The sequence below is a fragment of the Brienomyrus brachyistius genome, chromosome 9 (assembly GCF_023856365.1).
Source record: "Brienomyrus brachyistius isolate T26 chromosome 9, BBRACH_0.4, whole genome shotgun sequence".
Classification (NCBI taxonomy): Eukaryota; Metazoa; Chordata; class Actinopteri; order Osteoglossiformes; family Mormyridae; genus Brienomyrus; species Brienomyrus brachyistius.
In genome coordinates this window covers 29,428,080-29,454,705 of record NC_064541.1, presented here as the reverse complement: position 1 = coordinate 29,454,705, position 26,626 = coordinate 29,428,080, and the positions used below count along the sequence as shown (strand labels likewise).

The window sequence follows — 26,626 nt, the reverse complement described above, 5'->3', positions numbered from 1 at the left end:
TGCAGGCGGCCCTGGCCGGTGTGGGCAGTCTCCTCTCGTGGGCCCTGGCCGGCGGTCCGAGGATTCTTGGGACCCTCTGGGACCTTCTAGGTGAATTAGGGGGGTTGGATTTGGGCCGGGTCGCTGCGGTGGACAGCAATCCGTCCTGCCGTGGGGTGGGCTCCCAGTTGCCGGGGCCCTTCGGCCCTGGATCCGCTTGCCTCGGTGGGGGGGTCGTGGGCGGGACGGGGGGGCTTGCTACCCATCCCCCCTCTGTGGGCCTCCTTGTACGGGAGTTGGCACCCCCTTAGTCCCTCGGGACTTGTGGACCCTCATGCCGTGGGGGCGGCGCGGGGGCCTCGCCTGCCTGCCTTCGCCTCGGGGGGGGGGGGGGGGGGGGGCACTGTCACGCCCCCTGACGGCATCAAGAGGTTGAGCGATCACTATCATTATTATGACTTTTTAAAGTAACTTATAGATATAGGAATTGAAATATACACGTATACTGTATGTGTATGATCACATGAGTGTATGTTACATATACAATATCTATTTGAAACATTATTACTATTATTATTATTGTTGTTATTATTGTTATAATTTTTTATTGTTGTCATCATTAGCCTGCTATTGCTGTTTTGTTGTTTGATGTCCTTGTAATGAATGTCATGTGTGTTATGGTTGTCTGTACTCTGTATTCCCCTACACTTTGTTTTCTCCATCCCACCTTTATTATTATAATTTTTTTTCTCTCCCCATGGTCATTAATGCCTGTTATTGTTATAATTGTTGTTTCTGTGTCCCCCCCCTTTTTTAGTATTATTATTATTATTTATTTTATTTATCTATTTATTCATTTTCTTGTATAATCACGGTAGTAGGGTGGGTGAGTTGGGAGAGGCCACCTAGGAATTGAATATCTTTACACTGTAACTTAAATTTAAAATAAAGTTGTCCTCTGAAGGAGGGGGGGGCAGGAAAAAATAATAATAATACAAGAATAAAACCCAGAAATCTGAAAAATGATGCATTCAGTTGATTGGTAGATTCACTGTTTGCACCATGAAATGCCAACTTGGCCTAACGGGAATGAATGAAAACCACCTGTCTTAGTTTAACGTACGGTGACGATATGGCTTGTATAATAGTTACTGGGCTGCTAATTGAGTGATGAAAAATTAGCCTTTGCATCTTACCTTTGGTTGAATTAATGCTGTCAATCAGCAGCTGAATCTACCCAATGGGAACCCACAGTTCACGATAGTCCCACCCATGGTCTGAATTACAGGGGAGCTAATGGGGACTTGACTCTGCTTAAAAGGACACGAGCTCCCCTGAAAGCCCCCCCTGAGACATTTAGGGTGAGCTCTATAAAAATGTCCACTTTTGTTCTATAGGTTTATTTTCAGTACTTTAAGATTCCTGGGGGAAAAAAAACAACATTATAAATATGTCAATGCTGTGTGTTTATTCGCTCATTACGTTCCATTTTCCGAACATCTGTCTCCACTAATTAACACAATTCTGTCTTGTATGAAATGTTACTGATGGTATTAACTGGCTGCAGTAGTAATAGTAGAATGTTTTTTTGCAGTAACCCTTTTATTGACCGAGCTGCTGCACTTTTATATGTATTGCCTTGCATGAAACATGGGACGTCGTGGTGCAGACAGGAAAATAGGGCTTCCCTGACAGCCACTGTGTAATTATAACCCTGGTCCCACCCTCTGCAGTTTTCAAAGTCTCGTTTAAGTGCTGCTATGTAGGCAGAGTGCACGTCACCTACCTGTCCGCTGTGTTTGCTAATGTACAGTAGCTATAAACCTGGCTATTTCTGAGTGGGAGAGCGCAGCAGCTGCTCTGGTCCGGACACACAAGCAATGTGACGCGGGCCTGGGGGGGACCGAATAGGGTTTTTTATTGGGGTTTTTACTTAAAAGAGGGAGAGGAATGAAAGCAAAAGTAAGCGTTGTGGGTCCCGGACAGGAAACAAGACAGATGTGGGGTCTTGGGAAGGAAGACAGCCAACATGATTCAGCAAGGTCTAAGCTTGCGATATCTTGCGTTTTGTTTGTACCTTTGGTGTATGACTCTGCTAGTCAGGACTGTGTGCCTGAGATTGGAAGGTTGCCAGTTCATATCCCATGCATTGGGCCCATAAGCAAGGACCTTAACTCCGCATGCTCTGACTCGGCTTTCTCTATTGTATGTCACTTTAAATAAATGCGTCTGCTAAATGAGTGTAAGTGAAAATAAATAAACAGAATAAAGCATGTATGTGACACATTTCGTCCATAATGTAGCTGCAAATGTTAAAGAGAGAATTTCAGATCGAATAGATAAAGCCAAATGTGCCGTAATATAGAAGCTGCCAGTCTGTGTGGGTATAGATGGTCTGTGCGGGCAGGCAAGAAGGTGCTAGATCCAAGATTGGCTGTGGCACACATCCGAGACAAGTGCCACACATTGTCTTCCGGGAGGAGAGACTGTGATGACACGAGGGTTAGAAGGTGGGAAGGTGCATCATGTGACAGAAGGAGGGGGGCAATGCCTGTGGTGATGTAATGGCTAGGAGCTGGGATGGGTGGTGAGCTGTTCCATAAATGGTTGTTTTTTTTTATCCTCAAAGGTACAATTTGGTCCAAATTTTTTTCTGACAGTGTGACTCTACAGATGACCTGACCACTGAAGTACTGTTGAATCGAGTTTGGACTTTCTCAAACATTTCTCAAGGAACTTTTCTTGTTGCCCTTGATTCTCAGAGTTTCTTTGAAGGATGGGATGTCACTAAGAAGAAGGACAAGACCAAGGGAAGACATGACAGCCTCATGGGTTGTAAGTGAGCACTTTAAACACAGGGGACTAACGTAGTTCACATTTATAAGACTATAGTTCTTTGTTGGATGTTTTCATAACCTACCCTCAAGAGTCAACTGCATTCATGCAGTCAGTCAATATTCCTGCTACATAATTACATCCCCAATCCACATTATTGGTATTAAACAAACCTAAGGAGCAGCTAAGATGGTATAGTGTATAGGAGATGGTATATACAGACGCTCCTCTACTTAGGAATGAGATACGTTCCAAACGGCCGTTCGTAACTTGAAATGTTCGTAAGTCGTTATTGAACATCATTTTAAGGGTATATGCAAGTACTGAACTAAGAACTAGGATGCTGGGAATACGCACGATACGCTGCTGCACGGTGGGAGTAGCGGCCAGAAGTCGTACAAGGCGGAATTGGTGCGCAGAAAGAAAAAAAAATATGTTGCGGACAGGAAACGGGAGCCCAAGGAACATTTATAGTCCTCTTCGTTCGTATGTCTGAAAGTTAGTAAGTTGAACGTCCGTAAGTAGAGGAGTGTCTGTACTTGTGTGTCTGTGCCACACATCGAATGTCCCCTTGGTTCCCTTCAGACGACCGCCATCGAGTCAAGCTCCATCCACTGCTGGGGGATTCCAACTCTGACTACATCAACGCCAACTACATTGACGTGAGTCCTGCCCTTTTTTTTGTCTCCGTCAGGTAATCCCTGTGGTTAGCTGCATTGATCCCCATGGCTGTAACACCATGTTTCCTGGATCCGTCTGCAGAAGTGGACATTTCAGGTCCAAAAAATAAGAAAAAAGATATTTTTTTCTACCAATCAGTTGAGTACTCTGTGACTGTGACTCTTGATACTCAACTGGTTGGTTGAAACAAAATCTTGGTCTGGATTTCGCTTTCTGCAACTGAATTGTCCACTGCTGCATATCTGTTCCAGATTTAAACCTGCTCCCCCCAGCATAGCCAGATGTGGCCACAGGTGTAGCCCTTGTGAGCTACAGTGATGCCCCTTTTTCTCAATCCCATTTTGTGATAATGCAGGGGTGGGTTGAAAAGTGTATTTAATCTATGTGAAAAGCAAGCATCAACCCCACTAGACGTTTCGAAGGACTGCTTGTCTAAGCTTAGCCGTAGATCACTATTGTCCAGATGTGGGTGGAGAGGTGAGCTGACACAGGAAGTGGTTTGATGTTACATCATGGGCTTGGCCAATGGGCTCTCCTTAGATCGAGTACCTTATTGAGGGACCAAACTGGCAGGGTGCCAGGTGTTTGTCCCAGAAAGTGTGAAGTGAACAACAATAGCTGACAGGATTTGCAAAGTGAAGTGGCATTTAGTGTTGGTGTTACAATAAGGTCTTTACAGTATATTGCATCAGTAAATGTAGTTAAATCTAGTTTAACATATGTACTGCATGTAACTCTGGGTGGGTGAAGACCCTTCAGTGATTATAACAGTTGGCTACCTAGCCACCTGCTTCGCTCTAAAGGGGCCAGCTGGCTCCTCCCCCTCCCAAAAAGGAAGCTTTAAAAATAACATCTGTGAATCTCTCTCTGGAGAAACATCCAGATCCGCCTAAAATCAGGAAAAAAAAAAGATCAACGTAAGATCCTGTGACTCATGGGGCCTGTTGGCGAACGATTCTGTGATCCCTCCTTGTCATAGAGCAGCCATGCACCCACTGGATCTGAATGCTGATGGGCTCATTTGCTCTACACTTAGGGTGGGACTGTCTGTACACTCCACCAGTGAGCCCTGCTCCCTGTATAAGGAGCTTATCTGTATTAATATGCATTTGCCTAGCCGACGTCTTCATGCAAAGTTGACTAACAGCTTTTCAACGTATGAACACAGTTGCTCATTCTGCAGAAACAATTTAAATATCTCACTCAAGGGTACAACAGCTGTTCCGCCCTGGGGTTTTCGACTGGTGGTCAGAATCAAAGCTTTTTAACCCACATTTTTGGAGACACCAGATTGCTAAAAAACCATGCAGCGGGGCTGAGATGTGGGGAAAGCCCTCTTGGGGTCTATTAACATTCATTAGCATTCAGTGTCACTTCAGTTTGTATTTTGTGAATATTTGTTGCTAATAGGATTGAATCAGCTGTGAGGAAATGCTTCAAAACTAACTGCGCTGGAGTCTTTGTAGAGTGGGGGGGGGGGTGACCATGTTCTACATCAGTGCTTCCACGTAACACCACCGAAAGGTGGTCTTTTTGACATGAGAACCAACATCGTTACCCAGGGCTCCCATTACTTTAGCGTTAGCACCAGCAGACTTCATCCAGGGCACACTGCTAGCTTAACTGGGGATACTTGTGAGAGGTTCTCCCTCATAGAATGGGGCAGGAATTGAAAAAAACAAAACCTTGTCAGGATGGTTGGACACATGATGACCTGTTTGGTTTCCCTTCCCATTTTCTGGGACGCTGGGCAGTCAGTCAGATAGCCAGTCCCCCTTAACAACCAGAGATTAACCAAGGGTTTCTTAAACATTGTGTTAATGTAAAGTTAGTCAGTTCTTAATCACCAAAGAGCAGATCACTCAGCTGTGTCTCTGAAGAGGAGGCTTTGATCGCCATCAAATACAAACACGCATTTCCATTACATTCATCCGTGCGGAAGATGTTTTCATGCAGAACAACTTGGCATGGCCATTAAGGCGAAGGAGCTCACGGTCTTGACATCAAAAGATGCCGTACATAAGTGGTTTATCACAGATACCAAAGTATGCTGGAGAGAGCCGCACTCTTGCTTTGAGATGCACTTCTAAGGATGTCTTTGGGCCTCTTGCTGTCCCTTCCCTGTTGTGGAGCTTTGCTGCACTAACATTGTTTATCTGTGCAGGTTGCCCATGGCACGCCTGTGACCTCTGACTCCTCGATTCCTCTTTGGTGCTCTTGTTAATTAGCCTCTGTCTCTTCTCTCCTCCTCCCACCCTGTCCCTCCCTTCTCGGCTTATTGGACCCTGTAGATTCGGATAAACAGGGAAGTAAGTACTTCGTTGCTGTATCTTCTGTCTGCTACCTTCCCGTTCTCCTATCTGAGCTGCCCGCGTCCCTCCAACGCCTGGAGCTGATCCTGTGGGTCCTGGGGGAGGTTGTGTTTTGTTGGCAGTGCAACCACAGTTAGGGCTGGCACAAAGTGAGCTCTTGGTTTTGCCAGGGAACTATGTGAGATGAGAGCAATTGGATTCCAAGAATTCCTGGAATTTTCTGATGTGGTCACCTGGAATCTCCAGATCTTCAGTTCTTTTCTGTAATTTAATGTGCCTTGTGATGATATAACTTCACAATTACAGTTTGAGTGATGGCCATAAACTGTTCCTGAGTTATTTTGGGTTACTGCACCATCCCTGGTGGCCAAGTCATGTGACGTCCTCCTAAGGCTTACTTTGTGCCAGCTGTCTAACTGTCAAGGAGCCCTGTAGAATGGAGGTCGAGTGACAATTCTAGAGCAACACAGTTGAACACTAGTAGTTCTAGAAGACACAAGATGATCTCAGTTGGTGAACCTGCTGTTTTGTCGATCTACTTTAGGTAAATTGTTTGCAAGTGCAGGAGGTTGTGCACCATAGACCATGTCTGCTTCTTAGGTCACCATTTAGATCCATCCCTGCTTCTTCTCCAGTTTTCTCCATTTAGAGTGTTAGTCAGCTTCACAGCGTGGTTGTCCTTGCGATGAGTCAGAGCCATGGTCATGTTCAGCCCTGTGTAGCTATAGGAGCAAGGCGGGGCGGGGCTAAAACACGCCAAGCAGCTGCCATTCATTTCCATTCCACTCATCCATGGGGGCGAGGGGGGGGGGGGGCTCTGTGTGATGGATGAGAGATGTTAACCTGAGGACGAGCGTAAATGACTCTGAGATCAATTTCTCCTCCTTCGGTTTTCACTGTGAATGTGGTTGTGTTGGGATGGTTTGTGTCAGAGGATCATAAGGTGGTGAGAAGATAACCCTGTTCCCCCTTTATACTGACCTAAGAACCGAAAAACTTAACAAGTCCAAAGTGATATCCATCCATCCATCCATCCATCTTTCAACTGCTTGTTTGGTCAAAGTCACAGGGGAAAAAAATATTTTAAAATGGCAAAAAAAAAAGTTACAGGCAGCTTTTGTCAGCTTTAGTATGCAGGTTCACGCACCTGTGGGCAGAAAATTTAATTATTTGAAAAGCACAGTAATTACACCCGTCCTTCTGTAAAGAACCGCTTCCTGTCATCAAAGCCGGTCCGCTCTTTCAAGAAGGACCTTTCATGGCTAGTGCGCTTGAAGTGGTGTCGTGTGGACGCCTCGGTACGAGGTACGAGGGACCCTGGCGGCTTTTTCAAGCCTGTACCCCGACCGCCGGATATCAGGGCTGCTCTCCTGCTTCGCTCAAGTAGCACGTTTTGGCCAGTTTTCCTGATTTTACTCATTAATTTAGTCAAGGAAAGGAAGCCGTTGATGCTGGGTATTGTATCTGTGGGGACAATTATCCATGAAGCCTTTTCCAGAAACCACTAATCCAGCCTGGGTCATGGGGTGGATCGTCGGGGCCTTATATTTATCCTCAATGCTGAAAGATGTCCTACCGTAAGGACGGTGCGTCCCCATACCTTATTGTCATTAACTTCAGCCCAGTTAATCAGTGTGTTTCGTAACATTTTAACAGGTTTATCCACATTAGTGATTCCCGACATTAGTGGTGAAAATTTGCATTCTGGGATTTTCCTGTTACGTGGATGGCAGGCAGTGGTTCGTTTTCCTGTTTTCTGGCCTCCGCCTCCCTTCCCATGGGAAGCCAGAGGAGGTTTCACAGGTCTGGGGGTAGCATTCAGTGCGTCTCTGGCTTAGTGCTGAAATCGCGTAGCTGGCCAGACACAACAGGCTCGCATTCAAAGGCCGCAATCAGCGGATATTCAGCGGAAGACATATGTTGGTGAAGACTGCTAATGAATGGCTGGGAAATGTAATGCATAACATCTTATCATGGTGCTGAGAAGAACTGTTCCATTTCATTGCACTGCACATGGAAGGAGCGTGTCTGGAGGTGCTTGAGCAGTGATATGGTGGGTCAGGGTGGTGGGGCAGGTGGGGGGCAACCTGAAGGATCCTGGTACTGAAACTGTCCCTTTTCCTTCCAGGGTTACCATCGATCCAACCACTTCATCGCCACTCAGGGTGAGTGTTTAAGGCTCCTCTTGAAGACCGTGTGTGTGTCTTAGTGCCTGAGATGTTTGTCTGCCTGGAAGTGTGAGCGTGCGAACCTGTGAGCACGCTTGTGGAGGTCTGTATATGCATGTGTTCTTCAGCAGCTTGGAATGTGTCTGTGAGTCTGTGACAGTGTAGCTACGTATGTGTGGCTGCGTTTAGGAGCTTATGAATGTGTGTCAGACATCAGCGTACTAGGAACTGTGAGGTGTTGTGGGAAGGTGCCTGTGTATATGTGTGTGTATGTGTGCGTGGATGTCTGGGTTTTTATCAGTGTGTGTCTGTAATTATGCCTGATTGCCTATAGGAGTTAGTGTGTGTGTGTGTGTATGTGTATCTGAGTGTAGATTATGTTTACATTACATTGTGGGGACCAAATGTAATAAAAACCTGTTATTTTGATGTTGTGCGAACCATTTTTCCACAAAGTTCTGTGAATGCAATCAAAAAGACTAAAAATGTCGTTTGGTTGCTTATGGTTAGGGCTGAGTAGGGGTTAAGGTCATCATGTTGGGATTAGAGTTTTCCCCATAGAAAGGAATGGAGATTCCCCACAAAGCTATAATTACAAACCAGCGTCTGTGTGTGTGTCTGTCTGTGCGTGTGTGTGTCTGTCTGTGCGTGTGTGCGTGCCTGTAATGATTCCAGATTGTGTTTAGGTGTATGTATGTATGTTTGTATGTTTGTTCATTCCATCCTTTTTGGTGAGGGACCCGCCCTGCCTGCTCTTGGCTTCAAACCCCTCCCACTCCCATCCCGTTTGTACTCCATGTAATTCCCCTGCTGCTGCTCCTCTGTCTTCCCCCTGTTTCCACATCTATCCAGCCTAAAATGCACATACACACACACTCTCACTCACACACACACACTCACACACTCTCTCTCTAACAGAAACACACACACACTCTCTCTCTCTCACAGACACACACACACAGACACTCTCTCTCAGACACACACACTCTCTCACAGACACACACACACTCTCTCTCTCGCTCTCTCTCACTCACACACACACACACACTCTCACAGACACACACACTCTCTCTCACAGACACACACTCCCTCTGTCACACACACACACACACTCTCTCTCTCTCACACACACATACACACTCACACACAAACACACAGTATCTCTCTCACACACAAACACACACTCTGTCTCTCTCACACACACACACACACGTGACAACAGACAAACTCTTATTCCTCCTTCCTTTGAGGCTGGTGGGTCTCAGTAGTTAATTATCGGATAAACAAATGCAGCCCTTCCTTAATGAAACAGTGCAGCAATGCGCAGGCGCTGGCGGCCGCAGCCACAGAAGCCAATGCAAATCAGGGTCCTTAAATTAATGCGACGAAGTGCCAGACACAAGACTAATTGGACTTTGGGATGGGGGGGGGGGGGGACTGCATTGGGAGGAGGAGTCCCATCATGACACAAGTCCCATGGCGCGGCCATGGAGACCCTACGGACCCCAGCCAGTGTGAAAGAAAACAGAAGGAGGTCCAGAATGACTCCCCAGAGTCAGTGCTTACCCCCTCCCCAGAGTCAGTGCTTACCCCCCTCCCAGAGTCAGAGCTTACCCCCCTCCCCAGAGTCAGTGCTTACCCCCCTCCCAGAGTCAGTGCTTACCCCTCTCCCCAGAGTCAGTGCTTACCCCCCCAGAGTCAATGCTTACCCCCCTCCCCAGAGTCAGTGCTTACCCCCCTCCCAGAGTCAGTGCTTACTCCCCTCCCCAGAGTCAGTGCTTACCCCCTCCCCAGAGTCAGTGCTTACTCCCCTCCCCAGAGTCAGTGCTTACCCCCTCCCCAGAGTCAGTGCTTACCCCCCTCTCAGAGTCAGTGCTTACCCCCTTCCCCAGAGTCAGTGCTTACCCCCCTCCCCAGAGTCAGTGCTTACCCCCCTCCCAGAATCAGTCCTTCCCCCCGTAGCCCATCTCCCGAAGTGCTCAGAGGCCAAAGGAAAGCCACAAAAGTTCTGCTTTTGAATCTTCACGCAGTTGTAACAAAGACTCAGAAAAGACCTGACAGCTTAAAACAGATCGTCCCTGCTCACTGTAATGGGAGCGAGCAGATGGCCGCAGTCTTTGCCTCTGCGTAATTGTACTACGGACGCTTTGTATTCCTGGTCTGAGACTTGTTTTCTTGCCCCTCATTATGAGTATCGGCCCGGCGCCGTTATTGATCACCCAGCTAATGAATAGCATTAGCATCGTATCAGCCCAGCAGTTTAGCGAGTTAGCGTGGGCGTCCTGAGGGCGGCACTTGACAGCGGTGGGTGACAACGGCCCAGAAGTACAGAGGCAAAAGTTTATGAACTGCATGTTACTTGCAGTATGGGGTGGTGACTAAGCAGCCGCATACCTCAGGGACGTGGGTTTTATTCCTACACCCAGGTCTGTGTGCTGCTTGTTTGTTCTCTCTGGGTTTCAGTCCTGAATATGCAGGTAAGTCAGTGTAGACTAGCACTCCATCTAGTTTATTTCCTGGCACAGGTTCTGCCTGGATTACAGTGATTCATTTAGCAGACACGTGTATCCAGAGTGCATACAGTTGGTAAAGCAGGGTCAGCCTGTCTCTCCAGCTGCTGGGGTTAAGGACCATTGGTGAAATCACCTTACTAACTCTGGGATTTGGAGCCAGACGCCAGGATCACATGCAGAGCATCTTAACCCATGGAGCCACACGCCAGCTCGCTGACCAGTGGTGTCATTCTCAGCCCTGTTTAAACCATGTGGTGTTTGCAGTGATGACATCATGGTCTGTGTGGGTCTTCTCACCACCCCCCCGTCCCCCTACTTCAGGGCCCAAGCAGGACACGGTCTATGACTTCTGGCGGATGGTGTGGCAGGAGAACTGCTTCAGCATCGTCATGATCACCAAGCTGGTGGAGGTGGGCCGGGTAGGTGGTGTCCGCCAGAACCCTCCCGGGATCCCACGGCTGTGGGATTTGCAGCCTCGAACCCTCATCACTGCTACTTGGTGCTGAATTGCTGATTTTCTGCTGTCATGCGATGCGTCCTCGTATATAACTGGACGTCTGGACGGTCATTTCAGCCACGGGGGAACAAATTGGTTCCCTTTGTCTTGCTCAGAGATCAAGTTTGTGTCAGACATACTTTTATATGGAATTAAACTGACAGTGCTGTAAGTATGGAATTTGATTTTGGTGTCTTCCAAGTCTGAATAAGTATGGAAAGAAAGTATAGAAATATTGGTCTACTATGGAACAAATAGCCTTACCATGAAGTCTAAAAAAATCTAAATATCTAAATATACTTATTAATGCTTTTGATAAAAATCACCGATTTGTGAGCTGGCTGTCAGCACCAGAATATGCACAGGGTGTACACTGGAGCAACGTTCCTATGCAAAGAAGGGGGCGGTGTATCTATGGGATGTACGCTTGATTAATCCCCAGCAAGAAATATCAGTGCGGGCTACTTTGCAATTTACTGCGCTCACAATGGGGAAATGCACATTTTCACCTGCTTGGCTTGTCGCTCCCAAATATTATAACCGGTTGGCTCAACATGGGTGAAAAAATGTTTATAAGGTTCAATAGGCGTTAACTTTTTGCTGTAATTGTCTGACTTTAGTGGGAGAAGATGTGCAAACTTTTAATTAGCCATTTTGCAGGAAATTGGTTTTGAAGCCGTCGCTTTTGTAGGCCCTGCTTAGGTCTGGTAAACACTGGCAGGGCTGTCAGATAAGTTTCAGCCTGGCAGAGACAGACAGAGGAGCGTTTATTGTAAGATGCACTGGGGATTAAACCACGCTGCCTGGAATGCCTGCTAGCGTTTTATTAAATGTGCCCATTGCTTTCAGCAACTGCCATAAATGTTTAAATAGGAAAACAGGGCGCAGCTGCGGAAGGCAGCCAGAGAAGAGTCATTTTAGTCCAGGTGTTGAAAACGCTAGTTTCCGATTCCCTGGGTGCCTTATGCAGCGATGAGAGCTGCCTGTTCTTTTAGCAAGCAGTTCACACCTGGAACAGCAGGTGAGGTCTGTTCCTGCCCAGATAATTGGAGCAATTAAATAATCAATTATGAGATCAGGTCCTGTGCAGTTCATGCGGCTCCATCGCTGGCACCGGGTGACACTCATTGTAACTGCAAATGTAATTGTGAGTGTAATTGCTGATATAACTGTAGGCATGTGTCATTGTGGCAGGTGAAATGCTGTAAGTACTGGCCGGACGACAGCGACATGTATGGCGACATCAAGATCACACTGCTGAAGACGGAGACGCTGGCGGAGTACACCGTCCGCACCTTCGCCCTAGAACGGGTGAGCTGCCACTCAAACGCACCTTCTGACAGCGTGTTAGCGGGCCTGGGCTGCCCAGTCCTCCCGAGGGCCCTGGTTCTCTCTGTAGAACGTACCTGAGATGTTTAGGTGGTGTTTTCTGGGAGACTTCCTGGCCCACGGTGCCAGCTGTGACCAATTTGCGAATCTTTCAGGCTGTTTTGCGTACATCATGTTCATAAGCAGCAAGAGTCTTTGTGATGAAGGGAGATCAGCATTGGGGAAGTTACTCAAAAAAGTAAGACATTAAAGACAGAGGTGGAAAATTCAGGTCCAGGGAGTACAGTGCAGGGTTTTGTTTTAACCTGGTCTGGATTTGTACTCTCTGGCCCTGAATTTTCCACCTCTGTCCGTGATGGATTACTGATGTGGGACAATTTCCCTTCATTTTTGTACCACAAAGGCATGTTACCCACTGCACCAGCAGTCTTCCACAGGTTTGTAGTCAAGTTCATTAAGATTCCTCTATAATCCCCAGTACCCCCCCACCCCACCCTTGGCTGCAGTAGCCCCTGCCCCCTCCCCACTGAACCCCAGATCATTCTGGTACTAAATGAGGATTCGCATTCTAAGAAAAGCTCTTAGGCTCGATTGAAGCTAAAGACCCAAATTGTGGCTAAACCCGGAATGCTTCATACTCTCCCAGAGAGCAGTAAAGGGAACCTGGTTTCTCCTAACAGGACTGACTCCGGACTGATAATGAGTGAAGAGAGTAAGACAAATTGCAGATTCATGATGGTTATTGCGACTATGGCAGTATTGACTCTAGGTAATGAATATGGTCACACAGGAAATGATTGACTCCAGATTGTAATGGATGTGCTGTATATGACTGAACTCACTCCAGACTGAAAATGAATGAAGAGAGTAGGGCGAACTACAGATTCATAATGGATATTATGACTATAGCAGTATTGACTCCAGATAATGAATATGGTCAATGGGAAATAATTGACTCCAAATTGATAATGCATGTGGTATATTTGGTAGGACTGACTCCAGGTCTATCCATCCAAACCACTTGTCCTATTCAGGGTTGACGGAGGTTGAGAGCCTATCCCTGGGGCTACGGGTGCAAGGCAGGGAACAACCTATCACAGGGCACGTACGCTCACTATTTACACACACATTCACACCTACGGGCAATTTGGTAACTCCGATTAACCTCAGCATGTTTTTATACTGTGGGGGGGGGAAACCCCACGACGACACAAGGACAACATACCAACTCCACACATATGGAACCCTGGTCCTAGAGGTGTGAGGCTCCAGTGCTAACCACTGCACCACCATGCTGCCCCATATATATATATATATATATATATATATATATATAGGATATGTTACATATATATAATGGGTGTAGTATATAAAACATGTCTCTGTAGAGAGACTCTAGATTCATAATGAATGTGGTATATATAACAGAGATAACTCCAGACTGGTGATGAATAAAGTGAACAGAAAAGGACTGAGATCAGTAGTGATATGTTTTTGGAAAAGACCTGACTCCAGCTTGCCTTTGCAGAGGGGTTACTCAGCGAAGCACGAGGTTCGCCAATTCCACTTCACCTCATGGCCGGAGCACGGCGTCCCCTACCACGCCACCGGCCTGCTCGCATTCATCCGCCGCGTCAAGAGCTCCACACCACCTGACGCTGGGCCCATCGTGGTGCACTGCAGGTATGCCCCTCCCACTCCAACATCACTTCCTGCTGCCAAAGGCTGTCCATACATCACTTCCTGCTTGTTAGAGCCCAACAGACATCAGTTTTGCTTAATCCCACTTCGCCAGGCAAGGACTTGAGCAAAGCAGGGGGGAGCAAATTCTTGCACAAACGACGCATAAAGTCTGAATTGTATTAATGTAACATATGTATAACTTTCTGGATAAATCATATGGGCAGAATGCATGACTCACAGTCACAAGAATAAAAATGTGTTATTAGCACTCAAAGCAGCTGATCACAAGATAACAACAAAAGATACAAACATCCTAATTTTTCTCAGTGGGAGCTTATGTTACTTTAACGATCTTTTATTTTATTTTATCTGATGTTTGATTTGATGTTTTTCTCCCATGCATGTTTAGACTTTACACGTCAGTACAACTTTTAACATATTTATTATTTGTAAAGACACAATGAGAATGGAGACATTTGTGAACTGAGCTAGAAAACTATTTAAGAATTAATGTTCGGTTAACACCATGTTCTTTGCTCCCACTGGGTGGCGCTGTGCTCTCACCTGTCTTCCAGCATGGGGGCAGGCCGCACGGGCTGTTACATTGTTCTGGATGTGATGCTGGACATGGCGGAGTGCGAGGGCGTGGTTGACATCTACAACTGTGTCAAGACACTCTGCTCCCGGCGCATCAACATGATCCAGACAGAGGTAAGGCAGGGTGAGGCGAGGCAGGGCCATGTCAGGTGGGCCGAGCTATCCGGTCGGCGTCTTCCGGATCAAGCCCCAGGTAGCCTCCTCTGCTGAGCTACAGGCCGGCTAGCCGTGACCTCCTTGAGCTCCTTGAGCCACTGGTCCCTCCCTCATACTACGACCTGCTTGCTTTTTATGTAGATTCGCGAAGATGATGCGGGATGCAAATCCGGCTCCGTGTGGAGACATGTTGCAGTTTGGCCCTAACTTATACAGCGTCCTGCCGCTTACATATTTATACCTCATTATGCAAATCCACCATTTGTTTATCCATGCATTATGCTAGGAATTACTTACGGGAAATAACTTTAATTAAATCTATATAGTGTGCGTTTATTTATATACAATGGCTTTGCTGAGTGCGCTTCAGACGTGTGCACAGATAATGAGCTGATGTTTAATTCCGATCACGGCAGAGTAGGGAAGCATGTTGGCCACTGCCCCCCATCCGCTTCTCAGTGTCTTGCCTGCGACTCCCTCCATGCACTTTCGTATTCATTTTCAAATGACTTTAATGGATTACCGCTCTTAGTCTTATGCTGACACAACAAGCAGTTTAACTTAAAAGGAACACATAGGCAAAAATGGCCGAAAATGTAAAATTAATACAAAACTGTGTGGATGCAAAACAACTGTCAGAATAATTGTTGCGTATTAATGGAGGTTAACGAGGGTACATGTGCACACACACACAGACACACACACACACACATGCACACGGGCACATAAAAGATGGACAATATATACAGTGTTTACGTTTTTTGCGTTGCAGCTTTAATTAGTATCTGTGGAAGTAGCCTGAGTTTTTTTTCTCTTCCGAATGTGTTTTTTAGTTTTCCTGGGTGCTGCACCCTTAAGGTGCTGGGCTGCGTTTTACACTGGTTCTGTGTCCGTGTTGCTGCTCCCAGCGTCTCCCCCCGCGGGGCACCCATGCCGTCCGTGACGGGAGCGTCCCCACAGCCCACATCGCTAACGCAGCCAACTGCGCTGCTGACTCTTCTGCTTTTCTGATTCGCCCTTTATGATGAAGAGGTTTGCTTTTGTTTTTTTATCTTTCACGATAACTGGATTTAGGCTCGATTTCCTTGCCGTCCCTCGTCTCGTAGGAGCAGTACGTCTTCATCCACGACGCCATCTTGGAGGCCTGCCTCTGTGGCGAGACGGCCATCCCTGTCAGCGACTTCGCACTGACCTACAAGGAGATGCTGAGAGTGGACTCCCAGAGCAACTCCTCCCAGCTCCGCGAGGAATTCCAGGTGGGAGCAGCGGTGCCGGTCCATGCAGGGGCCCCTTGTGTGTGTGGGGGGCCCCAATGTGTGTGGCGATCCCTTGTGTGTGTGTGTGTGTGTGATTGTGCGCGTGTGTGTGTGGCTACCCCTTGTGTGTGTGTGTGTCGTGGCCCCTTGTGTGTGTGTGGGGGGTCTCCTGTGTATGTGGGGGCCCCTTGTGTGTGTGTGGGGGCTCCTGTGTGTGTGTGTGTGGGGGGGCTTGCTGCAATTTTGCCGTGCAGCTTTAAAAATGCAAGAATGTAACTGACCTACATGGGTGACTGCGATCCTGAAGGAGGGGGGTGGGAATTTGTGATTAACGCATGTGGGGAAGGAGTGAAATAAGGCAGGGATGGAAATGGAAAGATAAAAGGAGAAATGCTGAATAAGGCATTACAGAAAGAAAAGAAACTAAAAAGAGAATAAGAGAAGGAGACAATCCGTAAAAACGAGAAGCGACCCAAGGGCAGGGCGTCTGAAGGCAAACTCACCTCTGCTGACTGTCTGACCGGAGCAGACGGCTGCAATGTGGGTGTCTGTGTCTGTATGTGCCTGCAAATGTCCCCACAATGTGATAAAAGCCTGTTATTTTGACATTGTGGGGACATTTTTTTGGTCCCCACAGGGGGAAATTAATTTTTTAAAAATCAGACTGCAATTAAAAAAACTAAAAATGTGTGATTGGCACTCAAAACACAAAAGTCAAGTATTTTGTTTGGTCACTTATGGTTAAGGTTAGAGTTAGAGTCGTTAGAGGTTTAGGTTGCTGTTGTTGGGATTAGGGTTTTGTGCATAGAAATGTGTGTGGTCCCCACAAAGATATGAATACAGGTCTGTGTGTGTGTGTGTGAGAGAGAGAGAGAGATTAGTTTGGTTGCACTTCCACTTACATTATTGGATCGAGGCCCCAACATTTCTCAGGCAGGAAGGGAAGAGAACCGCTATTCAGCTGATTAGCTCTTGATTAACGTGTGGGTTGGGGTACAGCTGTCTGTGCGTGCGTGTGGGCGAATTGGTGTGTCACACGGCCTCCTCCCACAATTCACAGTATGACCGTCCGCTCTTCTGGAAGCATACGGGTTGGGGGTGGCCGTCAGTTCGGGGAGCCACCAAACCTGCTCCCCGGATCCGTCTCCAAGGCACTGCGGCCTTCATGCCCTGCGATTTATTACTTAGGCCGCGAAGCCTCACGTCCCTTTTTCATATTACACACCCAGTGCTGTTTTCCTGTTTCTTTCGGGTTGAGACGTTCTGTTGATCCTTTGATCCACCGTTATGTGAACATTTCAGCCCAATAAAAGCATCGCGTTCCACTTATGCTGTGTATAAAGCACCTCCCCCTTTGCGAATGCCGTACGGGGGAATCCGCCCCTCCCAACACCGTGATCTCTGTGGAACATTAATAGTCCAAATATCCTTTAATATAGTGTAGACTAATTGGCGGAAAATCAAAATATCCATCCCAGAGAAAAGGTGACTGGCTCTCATTTGAATTGCATTTGGATCAGTGTATAACCTGCTTATTCATAATGCAGCGATATGACCTGATTTTGTTATTTTTGTGCATTAAATTTGTCCGTGATTCATGGCTGGAATTAGAAGCTGCTCAGAACTGCCCCCACCTGTCAGTCCGTGTGGGTCTGTGTGGGGGTTGGAGCCGCAGGATCCTCCCCCCCCCCCCCCCCCCCCATGGCATCCTCACTCCCGTATCTCCCTGCTTTCGCCTTGTTTTTCTGCGTCGTCTTTGTCTTTCCGCTGCTGGTTCTCCACATTTCTCTTCCTCGTATTGTATTTCTCTCTCTGCTCTCCTCTACTTTCCACCTGTTATATTTGGTCTCTTCCTCTCCTTTGTTTTCACTTCATCCCTATTCGTTTGTTTTTTCTTTGTTCTCGTCAAATAAAATCCCCTCTTTCCTCTCCAGTGCTTTCTCTCCTCTCTCCTCTCCTTCTCTCTCAGGGCTTCCTGTCATACACTCTGCTCCTCCTGGTCCTTCTCTCCTTCCTCTCTTCCTCTCCTGTCGCCTCCTATGCCCTTCCTTCTTCCCTCTGCCCGTGACCCTCTGAAATCTCATCGCTCATTTTGTCTTGACTCTCCCACTCACTGCCCCCCCCCACCCCACCCCCCCACATGGCAGACGCTGAACTCGGTGACGCCTCACCTGGACGTGGAGGAGTGCAGCATCGCGTTGTTGCCACGTAACCGCGAGAAGAACCGCAGCATGGATGTGTTGCCACCGGACCGCGCCCTGCCCTTCCTCGTCACCACTGAGGGCGAGAGTAACAACTACATCAACGCCGTGCTCATGGACAGCTTTCACCAGCCTGCTGCCTTCATCGTCACACCGCACCCGCTGCCCGGCACCACCGCTGACTTCTGGAGGCTGGTCGTCGATTACGGCTGCAGCTCTGTGGTCATGATCAACCAGCTGAACCAGTCCAACTCAGCCTGGGTCAGTGTTTTGGTAAAATGACATCTTCAAAACATCCTATAATATGTGTGGGCCCTGTGATGGACTGACATCCCGTCCAGGGTGTCCCCCGCCTTGTGCCCTGTGATGGACTGGCATCCCGTCCAGGGTGTCACCCGCCTTGTGCCCTGTGATGGACTGGCATCCCGTCCAGGGTGTCCCCCGCCTTGTGCCCTGTGATGGACTGGCATCCCGTCCAGGGTGTCCCCTGCCTTGTGCCCTGTGATCGGCTGGCATCCCGTCCAGGGTGTCCCCTGCCTTGTGCCCTGTGATCGGCTGGCATCCCGTCCAGGGTGTCCCCTGCCTTGTGCCCTGTGATCGGCTGGCATCCCATCCAGGGTGTCCCCTGCACCCTTTTGCTGGATAAACAGTTATAGAAATGCATGGATGTATATAAAAGTTCAACTTTCTCTCAGCCCAGCCAGGCCCCTGTCTGCAGTATCCGCTTGTAGCCCTTTCTACCACCTGCCACCTGTTTGGTTATTTTCTGTGTTTTTGTGCCGATGCTATACATGCAGGCTGCCTTTCGCTCCGCCCACCCAGTCTGTACCACCCCTGCTTCACAGATCCTCTGTTTTTGCTCCGCCTCTCTCCGTTCTGCAGCCTGTGCTGTGATGTTTTATTTCCCCGAGTCCCTGCTCCTGCCCTCGTTCAGCCTCTCGTCCTCCGGCTTCCCTCCTTCCGCGGCCTTCCTCCCTCTGACTATCCTGGGTAGACAGAAGCGGAGCTGCTTCAATGGCATGAGCTCGCCGTCCTGCTCGGCCCTTTTGTTGCCGCGGTCACACAGACGCAGACAGCGGCCCGCTGCGTATCCATATTCCCATTACAGTACAGGCAAATCAGCCCATCAAACATCTGCAAACACTAATCAGTGTACTTCCCTCGCGCTCCTGCTGAGTACATTTCCTCCATCTGCTGTCTGTTTCTGCCCCCTCCTTCATTTCCTTTTGAGTGGGATTGCCGTCGTTCCCTCTCCGCAGCCTGTCTGCATGTGTATTAATATTTATTTCTTCCCGTGGTCCTGTCGCCATGTTAATAACAGCACATCGGTGGATGCGCAAGTCGTGCGCCATTACTCCCCCCGCCGCCCTGTCTCTGGCCCCCATCTCCGCCTCGCTCCCTTCCTTTTAGCGCCCTTGCTGCCTGTTAATACTCCCACCACGTGCTCGAGTTCCTTAAGGTTAGCGCGGGTCTGCCGATAGCCGTGAGCCACGAGCCTGTGTCTCTGCACTGCTTATTCGTCTGGGTATTGCAGTGCTGGACGATGATCGCCTTCAACGCGCTCGAGTGTAAATGGGTCCATTTTAATGGGGGTTTTGGGGGCCCGGTCTAGCCCGGCATGGCGCGGTTTCTTGCTCCATAGCACTGTAGCCTTGTCAGATGTTTGGGGTTCGAGTCTTGCTTCAGCTTGATTTTGGTTTCCCTCTTCAGCTCGTTTGGTGACTCTATGGGCCACCATGGTGGTGCAGTGGTTAGTGCAGTGAGTGCAGTGGTTAGCACTCACCTCTGGGACTTGGGTTGGAGTCTCCATGTGTGTGGACTTTGCATGTTCTCCCCGTGTCCTTGTGGAGTTTCCTCCAGGTACTCTGGTTTCCCCCCACGGTTCAAAAACATTCGGGTTCATTGGCATTACCAAGTTCCCCATGCATGTCAATGGCATGTTAGTGGATTTGCTTTGCACCCACTAGGATAAGCAATTACAGAAGACTGATAGATAGGTGACTCTCTATCCCACCTAGTGTTTGTCTTTTGGTGGATCCAGGTCCGACGCCCCGCTCCCCAAAATGGAAAAGAAATTAAAACAGGCCACTAGGTGTTTTTATTAATTGGATCTTGGCCAGATATTTGTCGTTCCTATGTGGCCTCACCCTGTTTTATTTCTGTCCTATATTGCTGATTCCGACCCCCAGCCATGTGTCCAGTACTGGCCCGAGCCCGGTGCACAGCAGTACGGACCCATGCAGGTGGAGTTCCTGTCCAGGTCTGCTGATGAAGACGTCGTCACGCGCCTCTTCCGGGTCCAGAATGTCACACGGGTACGGATCAGCATCCTTTGTTTGGACTTTCAGATCTTGAAATTATTGAATGACCTTGCATTAAAAAAAACTAACATCAGAATTCAATAATAAATCTGTGGTTTACCGTCTACAGCCCCTCTAACTAAGTTGTCTGCACGCTTAGTAAAGCACGCTGCTCTAAGTAGCCCAGGTTACACAGAGCCTTAAGCCACACAAGTGTCTTTAAAGCTTGTATTTAAAGATGCTATGAATGCTTCCCACCCACAGCCAACACACACATGCACACACAGAAACCCAGAAAAGTAATTCAGAACTTTCCACTGATGCTTGGGGAGTATCTGAGCCCTCTGTACGTCATGATGATCATCCCTTTGTTCGAGCTCGACATTTTCCTGATTTTTGTGCCACCCCCAGAACACTGAACTCACAAAACACCTTCAGGACAAAACGGAACAAATGCTTTCTGATATCATGAGTATAAAAAAATACATTAGCTTACTCACAGTGACTCCATGGCTTCTTTCATGGCTTTTTGTTTTTATTTTTTAATATTATAGCGCGTGGTTTTTTGCCTCTAGTGTTTTTACCGGGCCTTTCAGCTTAATGGATGCCATATCCTCCGTGCGATTTTCCTCTCCTGACGCTTTCAAGAATGTTTCCCTGCTCAGTGTATTTGTAAAACGTCATACGGTTTTAATGGTGCCCACCGTGTGTGGGGTGTCTGGCGGAACCCAAATGATGAGGAGGATTTTGTGTCTAGCGTGTGCGTGTGTGTGTTTACCACATGATTGGATATCAGTTTGTGGAAAACAACAGTCCTTTTTATGTGTGTCTGTGTCTTGAGGCAGTATGTGTCTTAGAAGAGGTGTGTGCTTCTCTCTACGTTTGTCCCCCGTGTGTGTCTCCGCTGTTTTGATTGCCACTTTGTCACGGTAGCATCCGCATGCCTGTGTGTGTGCGTGTGTGTGTGCGTGTGTGTGTGTGTCTCAGTCCTCCATCCCGATGCTGACAGCCCCTGCACAGGAGGGCACCGTCTTAAAGCCACCTCCAGTTATGACACCTGTCAGGATTTGCTCCACGCCGCCTCACCCTGGGAGCCCTTCCAAAAATACCAGGCAGCGGGAACGCAGTGTAGGTCGGTGCATTAAAGCGCGTTAAATCAGCAGGACAAACGCTGGAGCGCGCGAGACAGAAATGCGGGACGGAGACACAGGGGCTCACTCCTGGAGCTGCTGGCAGCCGGAGCGGGCAGCTGGAGAAACAGCTGGCGATTTCGCCTTCAGCTCCCTCCCCTGGTGCTGCCTGAGTCACTAACACCCCCCCCCCCCACACACACACACACATAGCCCCTCACCTCCTCAGGTGCTCAATACACAGCTGTAGCTGGCTATGGAAAGGCTGGCCGGATCAGAACCCCTGAGCTCGCTGTTGCAGGTGTTAATCCTGACTGGGGGTTTACCTAGCTCAGGCCTGCCTGCGACGCATGTAGTTGTGCTTGCAGTTGGGCTCCCGCGTAAGGTCTGACCCCCTTTCCCACCCCCTCCCCCAGCTCCAGGAGGGTCAGCTGCTGGTGCGGCAGTTCCAGTTCCTGCGATGGTCGGCGTACCGCGACGTTCCTGACTCCAAGAAGGCCTTTCTGGAGCTGCTGGGCCACGTGGCCGAGTGGCAACGGGAGAGCGGGGAGGGCCGCACCGTCGTGCACTGCCTGTGAGTCTGCACCCCCTGCAGTCACCGCCGCACACACATAGACAAACCCCCGCAAGCGCAGTGTCACATCATGACAGCAGGCATTGCCATCTTAACTGCTGTCCTATTGGCTACCGCTACGTTCCCATGAACCCTGCTCCCCAGCACTGCCTCACTGCCATAACCGAGGCTGCAGTGGACGGCTCCTGCAGGACCGCAGGACCAGTGACCCCCCCTCACCGCTGCTGTAGCCGCTCACGATCAATGGCTTTCATTTGTCAAGGCGGTTTTCCCGGGCTCTGACCTTTGACGTTGCTCGGCCAGAAGAAATCAGTCTCCAGATCTTTTCCTGCTGACAGCTCTTAGACTTGCCCCTCCCATCGCTTGTTCCGCGCTCCTTAATGACGAATCTGCCCAGTGCTCTCTGCACCCGCCAGTGTCTTCTTTGAGGCTGACATGCCTGCGGGCACCCACACCATCTACAGGGTGTAGACACTGTCACTGTGCACAGTGATGTAGAGATGAAATTCCATCCAGTCACTGGGACACATTTACAGATTTTTATATACTTTATGTACATGTATTATTGTGTATTAATATGAAGCCATAACATAAATCCATGAATGATATGCACCCACACAACCCACACAGCCATGGGGAAGACATGCAACTTTCACAAGCACAGAGGGCCTCAACCTAATACCCTGGAGGTGTATTGTACGGCTATGCCCACTGAAGCACTGTGCTGCCCACAATCATATAAATCTTTTGCCCCCCATCCTGGGTTGTTCCCTGCCTCGTGCCCATTGCTTCCGGGATAGGCTCCGAACCGCCCGCGACCCAGTAGGATAAGCGGTTTGGAAAATGGATTGATGGATGGATAATGCAGCCTTGGTAAGGTCTTGCATTGAGGTATATTGACCTGTCTGTGACAGCAATGGCGGTGGCCGCAGTGGAACTTTCTGCGCCTGCACCATGATCCTGGAGATGATCGAGTCCCAGAACATGGTGGACGTCTTCTATGCCGTAAAGACACTGCGGAACTCGAAGCCCAACATGGTGGAGTCCCTGGTGAGTAGGTCTCGATGTCCTATTGCTGGGGTCATTTCATGGATACAGTTCCTTGTTGGAGTTACAACCTCAATGCACGCATCTGTAAATTACAGAAGCAATCTTGATGAATGCCATCCTACAATTTAAATCATGGTTCTGAATAGTTTTTTATGTCATGTAATTCTAGCCACTGTATACTGTTAAAGCATCCCTCAAATGATAATAATTGAATGAATGAATTATGTAATTAACTATGTAATTATGTCACCCAGTTTTTCCCAACCTGGTCCTTGGGCACCCCCCCAACAGTCCATATTTTTGCTTCCTTCCAGCTCCTTGCCAGACAGTCCGTGTTTTTGCTCCCTCCCAGCTCTTGGTAGAGAGCAAGAACTTAGAGGACCGGATTGGGAAGCAGTGATGTAACCGATTCATTCTTGCATTTGTCTTTCCTCAGGACCAGTACAGGTTCTGCTATGACCTGGCACTGGAGTACCTGGACTGCACGGAGGTGAGATAGCAGCACAGTGTGACTCCACCTCCTCGCCCCGGACTGGAACCTCCAGCTCAGCCACCATCTCTGTGTGGTCGCCACAAGCTCGTTTCCCTTATATGCGTCCTCTTCACTTTGGATTAACAGGCCTTACCTGGAATTGATGGTGTGGAGAACAGAGCAATGTCAAAGATGGGGGAAGAATCTTGCCTTTAACCTTAATGTGTGATTGCTGATTTGTTTTCTGGTCTGTTTTTGCTTAAGGGATGTGGGGGGGGGGGGTCTCAGGCTGTTCTGTGTTGAGCATCCGTGCCAAGTTCTAAGCAACAGAATGAGCGAATCCCTCTGTTTGAGACGACCGCTCGCTTCCTGTGACTCTCTGGGCGGTTCCCGGGTCATGTGAGCCACATGCCAGCTGTGCTAAGCCCGGGGTTCACTGTGGTTCGATCTCCTTGGACCATCTGGCCGTGTTATGCTGCTAAGGACGCATAAAGCCGGCGGCTGCAGTGAGGATCGTCCCGCGTACCATCGATGTTATGAATTACGGCGGGGGAAAAAAAACACCTTTTCAGCGGAGTTCTCGACATTCCAAGTGCTTGTGTCGTGTTTTTTGGATTTCCTTTCTTCGTGACGTTCGTGGAGTAGACTCACTGGTTTTTCCATCTGGGATCAGCACGGACTGGACTCTAAGCGACTCTTAAAAAATTGGGGGGGGCGGAGGGGGGGGCAGAGGGGTTTCTATCTAATGGTGCCAACCCCAAAATGTGAGAAGGGCCACAGAGAATTCTCCTGCTATTTTTATGTTAGGCTTTGCCCTGTATATGTGTATATAGCTATCTGAGTTTGTAGATGTTCTCGTCTGCAAAGTCCTATCTCCTATGTGTGTGTGTGTAAAGCGGGGACTAATATTACCAGTGTGCCGGCATGCCAGTGTTCTTCAGTGTAAAAGTGCAGTGTCTGACGATATGTCCCTGGGTTCCGAAAAGGGGCCTGTGGCCTTCGGGATGAATGCAATGCAAAGGGCTCTCTGCTGAGGTCTGTTGCAGCTCTGAGTGTGCATACATCTGCAGCTCTGAGTGTGCATACATCTGCAGCTCTGAGTATGCATACATCTGCAGCTCTGAGTGTGCATACATCTGCAGCTCTGAGTGTGCATACATCTGCAGCTCTGAGTATGCATACATCTGCAGCTCTGAGTGTGCATACATCTGCAGCTCTGAGTGTGCATACATCTGCAGCTCTGAGTGTGCATACATCTGCAGCTCTGAGTGTGCATACATCTGCAGCTCTGAGTGTGCATACATCTGCAGCTCTGAGTATGCATACATCTGCAGCTCTGAGTATGCATACATCTGCAGCTCTGAGTGTGCATACATCTGCAGCTCTGAGTATGCATACATCTGCAGCTCTGAGTGTGCATACAGCTGCAGCTCTGAGTGTGCATACATCTGCAGCTCTGAGTGTGCATACATCTGCAGCTCTGAGTATGCATACATCTGCAGCTCTGAGTGTGCATACAGCTGCAGCTCTGAGTATGCATACATCTGCAGCTCTGAGTGTGCATACATCTGCAGCTCTGAGTATGCATACATCTGCAGCTCTGAGTATGCATACATCTGCAGCTCTGAGTGTGCATACAGCTGCAGCTCTGAGTATGCATACATCTGCAGCTCTGAGTATGCATACATCTGCAGCTCTGAGTGTGCATACATCTGCAGCTCTGAGTATGCATACATCTGCAGCTCTGAGTGTGCGTACAGCTGCAGTTCTGTATATACATGCAGTTGCAGTTCTGAGTGTACATACATCTGCGACTCTGAATGAGCATACATCTTCAATTCTGAGTATGCATACATCTTTAGTTCTGAGTATGCATACATCTTTAGTTCTGAGTATGCATACATCTTTAGTTCTGAGTGTGCTTACATCTTTAGTTCTGAGTATGCTTACATCTTTAGTTCTGAGTATGCTTACATCTTTAGTTCTGAGTATGCATACATCTGCGGCTCTGAATGTGCATACACCTGCGGCTCTGAGTATGTATACTGTGCCCCCACCAGCCGCAGATGTCTCTTTGTACCCACACTCCTCTAGTGTGTTGGTTTTATTGTTTTTTTTTTCCTTGACATAATGTCCAGTACATGTAATTATTGAACCCCCCCCCCCCCCCCCCAATCCCCAAAGTTGATTCCCCTCGCATCCTCATAACACCCCACCCCCAAATATTTTTCTGAAGTAAATGGCGATGTGTAAGAAAGCACAGGTGGCCAGTCATGGAAATGGGGGGGGGGGGGGGGGCACCCTGCCCAAAACCCACCATCTCTCCACTCCATTCTGATCCTCCTTCCCCTGACAAAAATGACCATCGCTTGATTCCACCTGCTTCATCTTTGACTCCAGTTCAGCCCTGATATCTTTGAGGAAGAGTCCATGTCAGTCACATGAGGGTGTAAACCGGTTCCATGAAGGACAGCCACGACGTGTGCGAGGCGGCCGGACGCGTGGCTGTCCCAGCGGGTGGGGGGAGCTCTCCCGGGGTGGCAGCCACGGCCAGCACTGATAGCCGGTATAAAAACCAGCACCCCATTCGTTCAGGCACATTGGCGGAGTGTGGATCAGGTCGTGGTCAAAAGATAAAGCAAGGACACATCAGTAAGTTCTAGCCTGTGGGTGATCATGGCTTTATATGAAAATGTGAGATAGCTGATGATGTAAAAGTCATTTGGGCTTACGTGAAAGGTCACATCACATGGTAAACTGTTCTTTGGACCCTTCTTTAGAACCCTAGGGTGTCACCCAGAAGTGCCTGGACTCTGACGTTGAAGGTAAAGTGTATTTGTACATATAGGTGTATATTTGTGTAATATTTTTGTGAATAGAATACTACCTAACGG

At 48.5% G+C, this 26,626-nt stretch overlaps 1 protein-coding gene across 2 annotated transcripts in view; it reads left to right on the top strand.

The window, feature by feature from the left end:
* The window catches only part of ptprub (protein tyrosine phosphatase receptor type Ub), a 157,573-nt gene extending 132,447 nt beyond the window's left edge, over positions 1-25,126 (top strand). For both annotated transcript variants that reach the window (XM_049025265.1, XM_049025266.1), the window contains exons 18-31: positions 2,742-2,814; positions 3,400-3,476; positions 5,787-5,804; positions 7,936-7,972; positions 10,810-10,907; positions 12,179-12,295; positions 13,842-13,996; positions 14,572-14,707; positions 15,856-16,005; positions 18,153-18,467; positions 20,396-20,521; positions 22,053-22,210; positions 23,125-23,260; positions 23,697-25,126. In XM_049025265.1, coding sequence (XP_048881222.1) covers positions 2,742-2,814; positions 3,400-3,476; positions 5,787-5,804; positions 7,936-7,972; positions 10,810-10,907; positions 12,179-12,295; positions 13,842-13,996; positions 14,572-14,707; positions 15,856-16,005; positions 18,153-18,467; positions 20,396-20,521; positions 22,053-22,210; positions 23,125-23,260; positions 23,697-23,759 — 1,659 coding nt within the window. In that variant the 3' untranslated portion in view covers positions 23,760-25,126. The remainder of the gene's footprint in view (positions 1-2,741; positions 2,815-3,399; positions 3,477-5,786; positions 5,805-7,935; positions 7,973-10,809; positions 10,908-12,178; positions 12,296-13,841; positions 13,997-14,571; positions 14,708-15,855; positions 16,006-18,152; positions 18,468-20,395; positions 20,522-22,052; positions 22,211-23,124; positions 23,261-23,696) is intronic.
* The last annotated feature ends 1,500 nt before the right edge of the window (positions 25,127-26,626 follow it).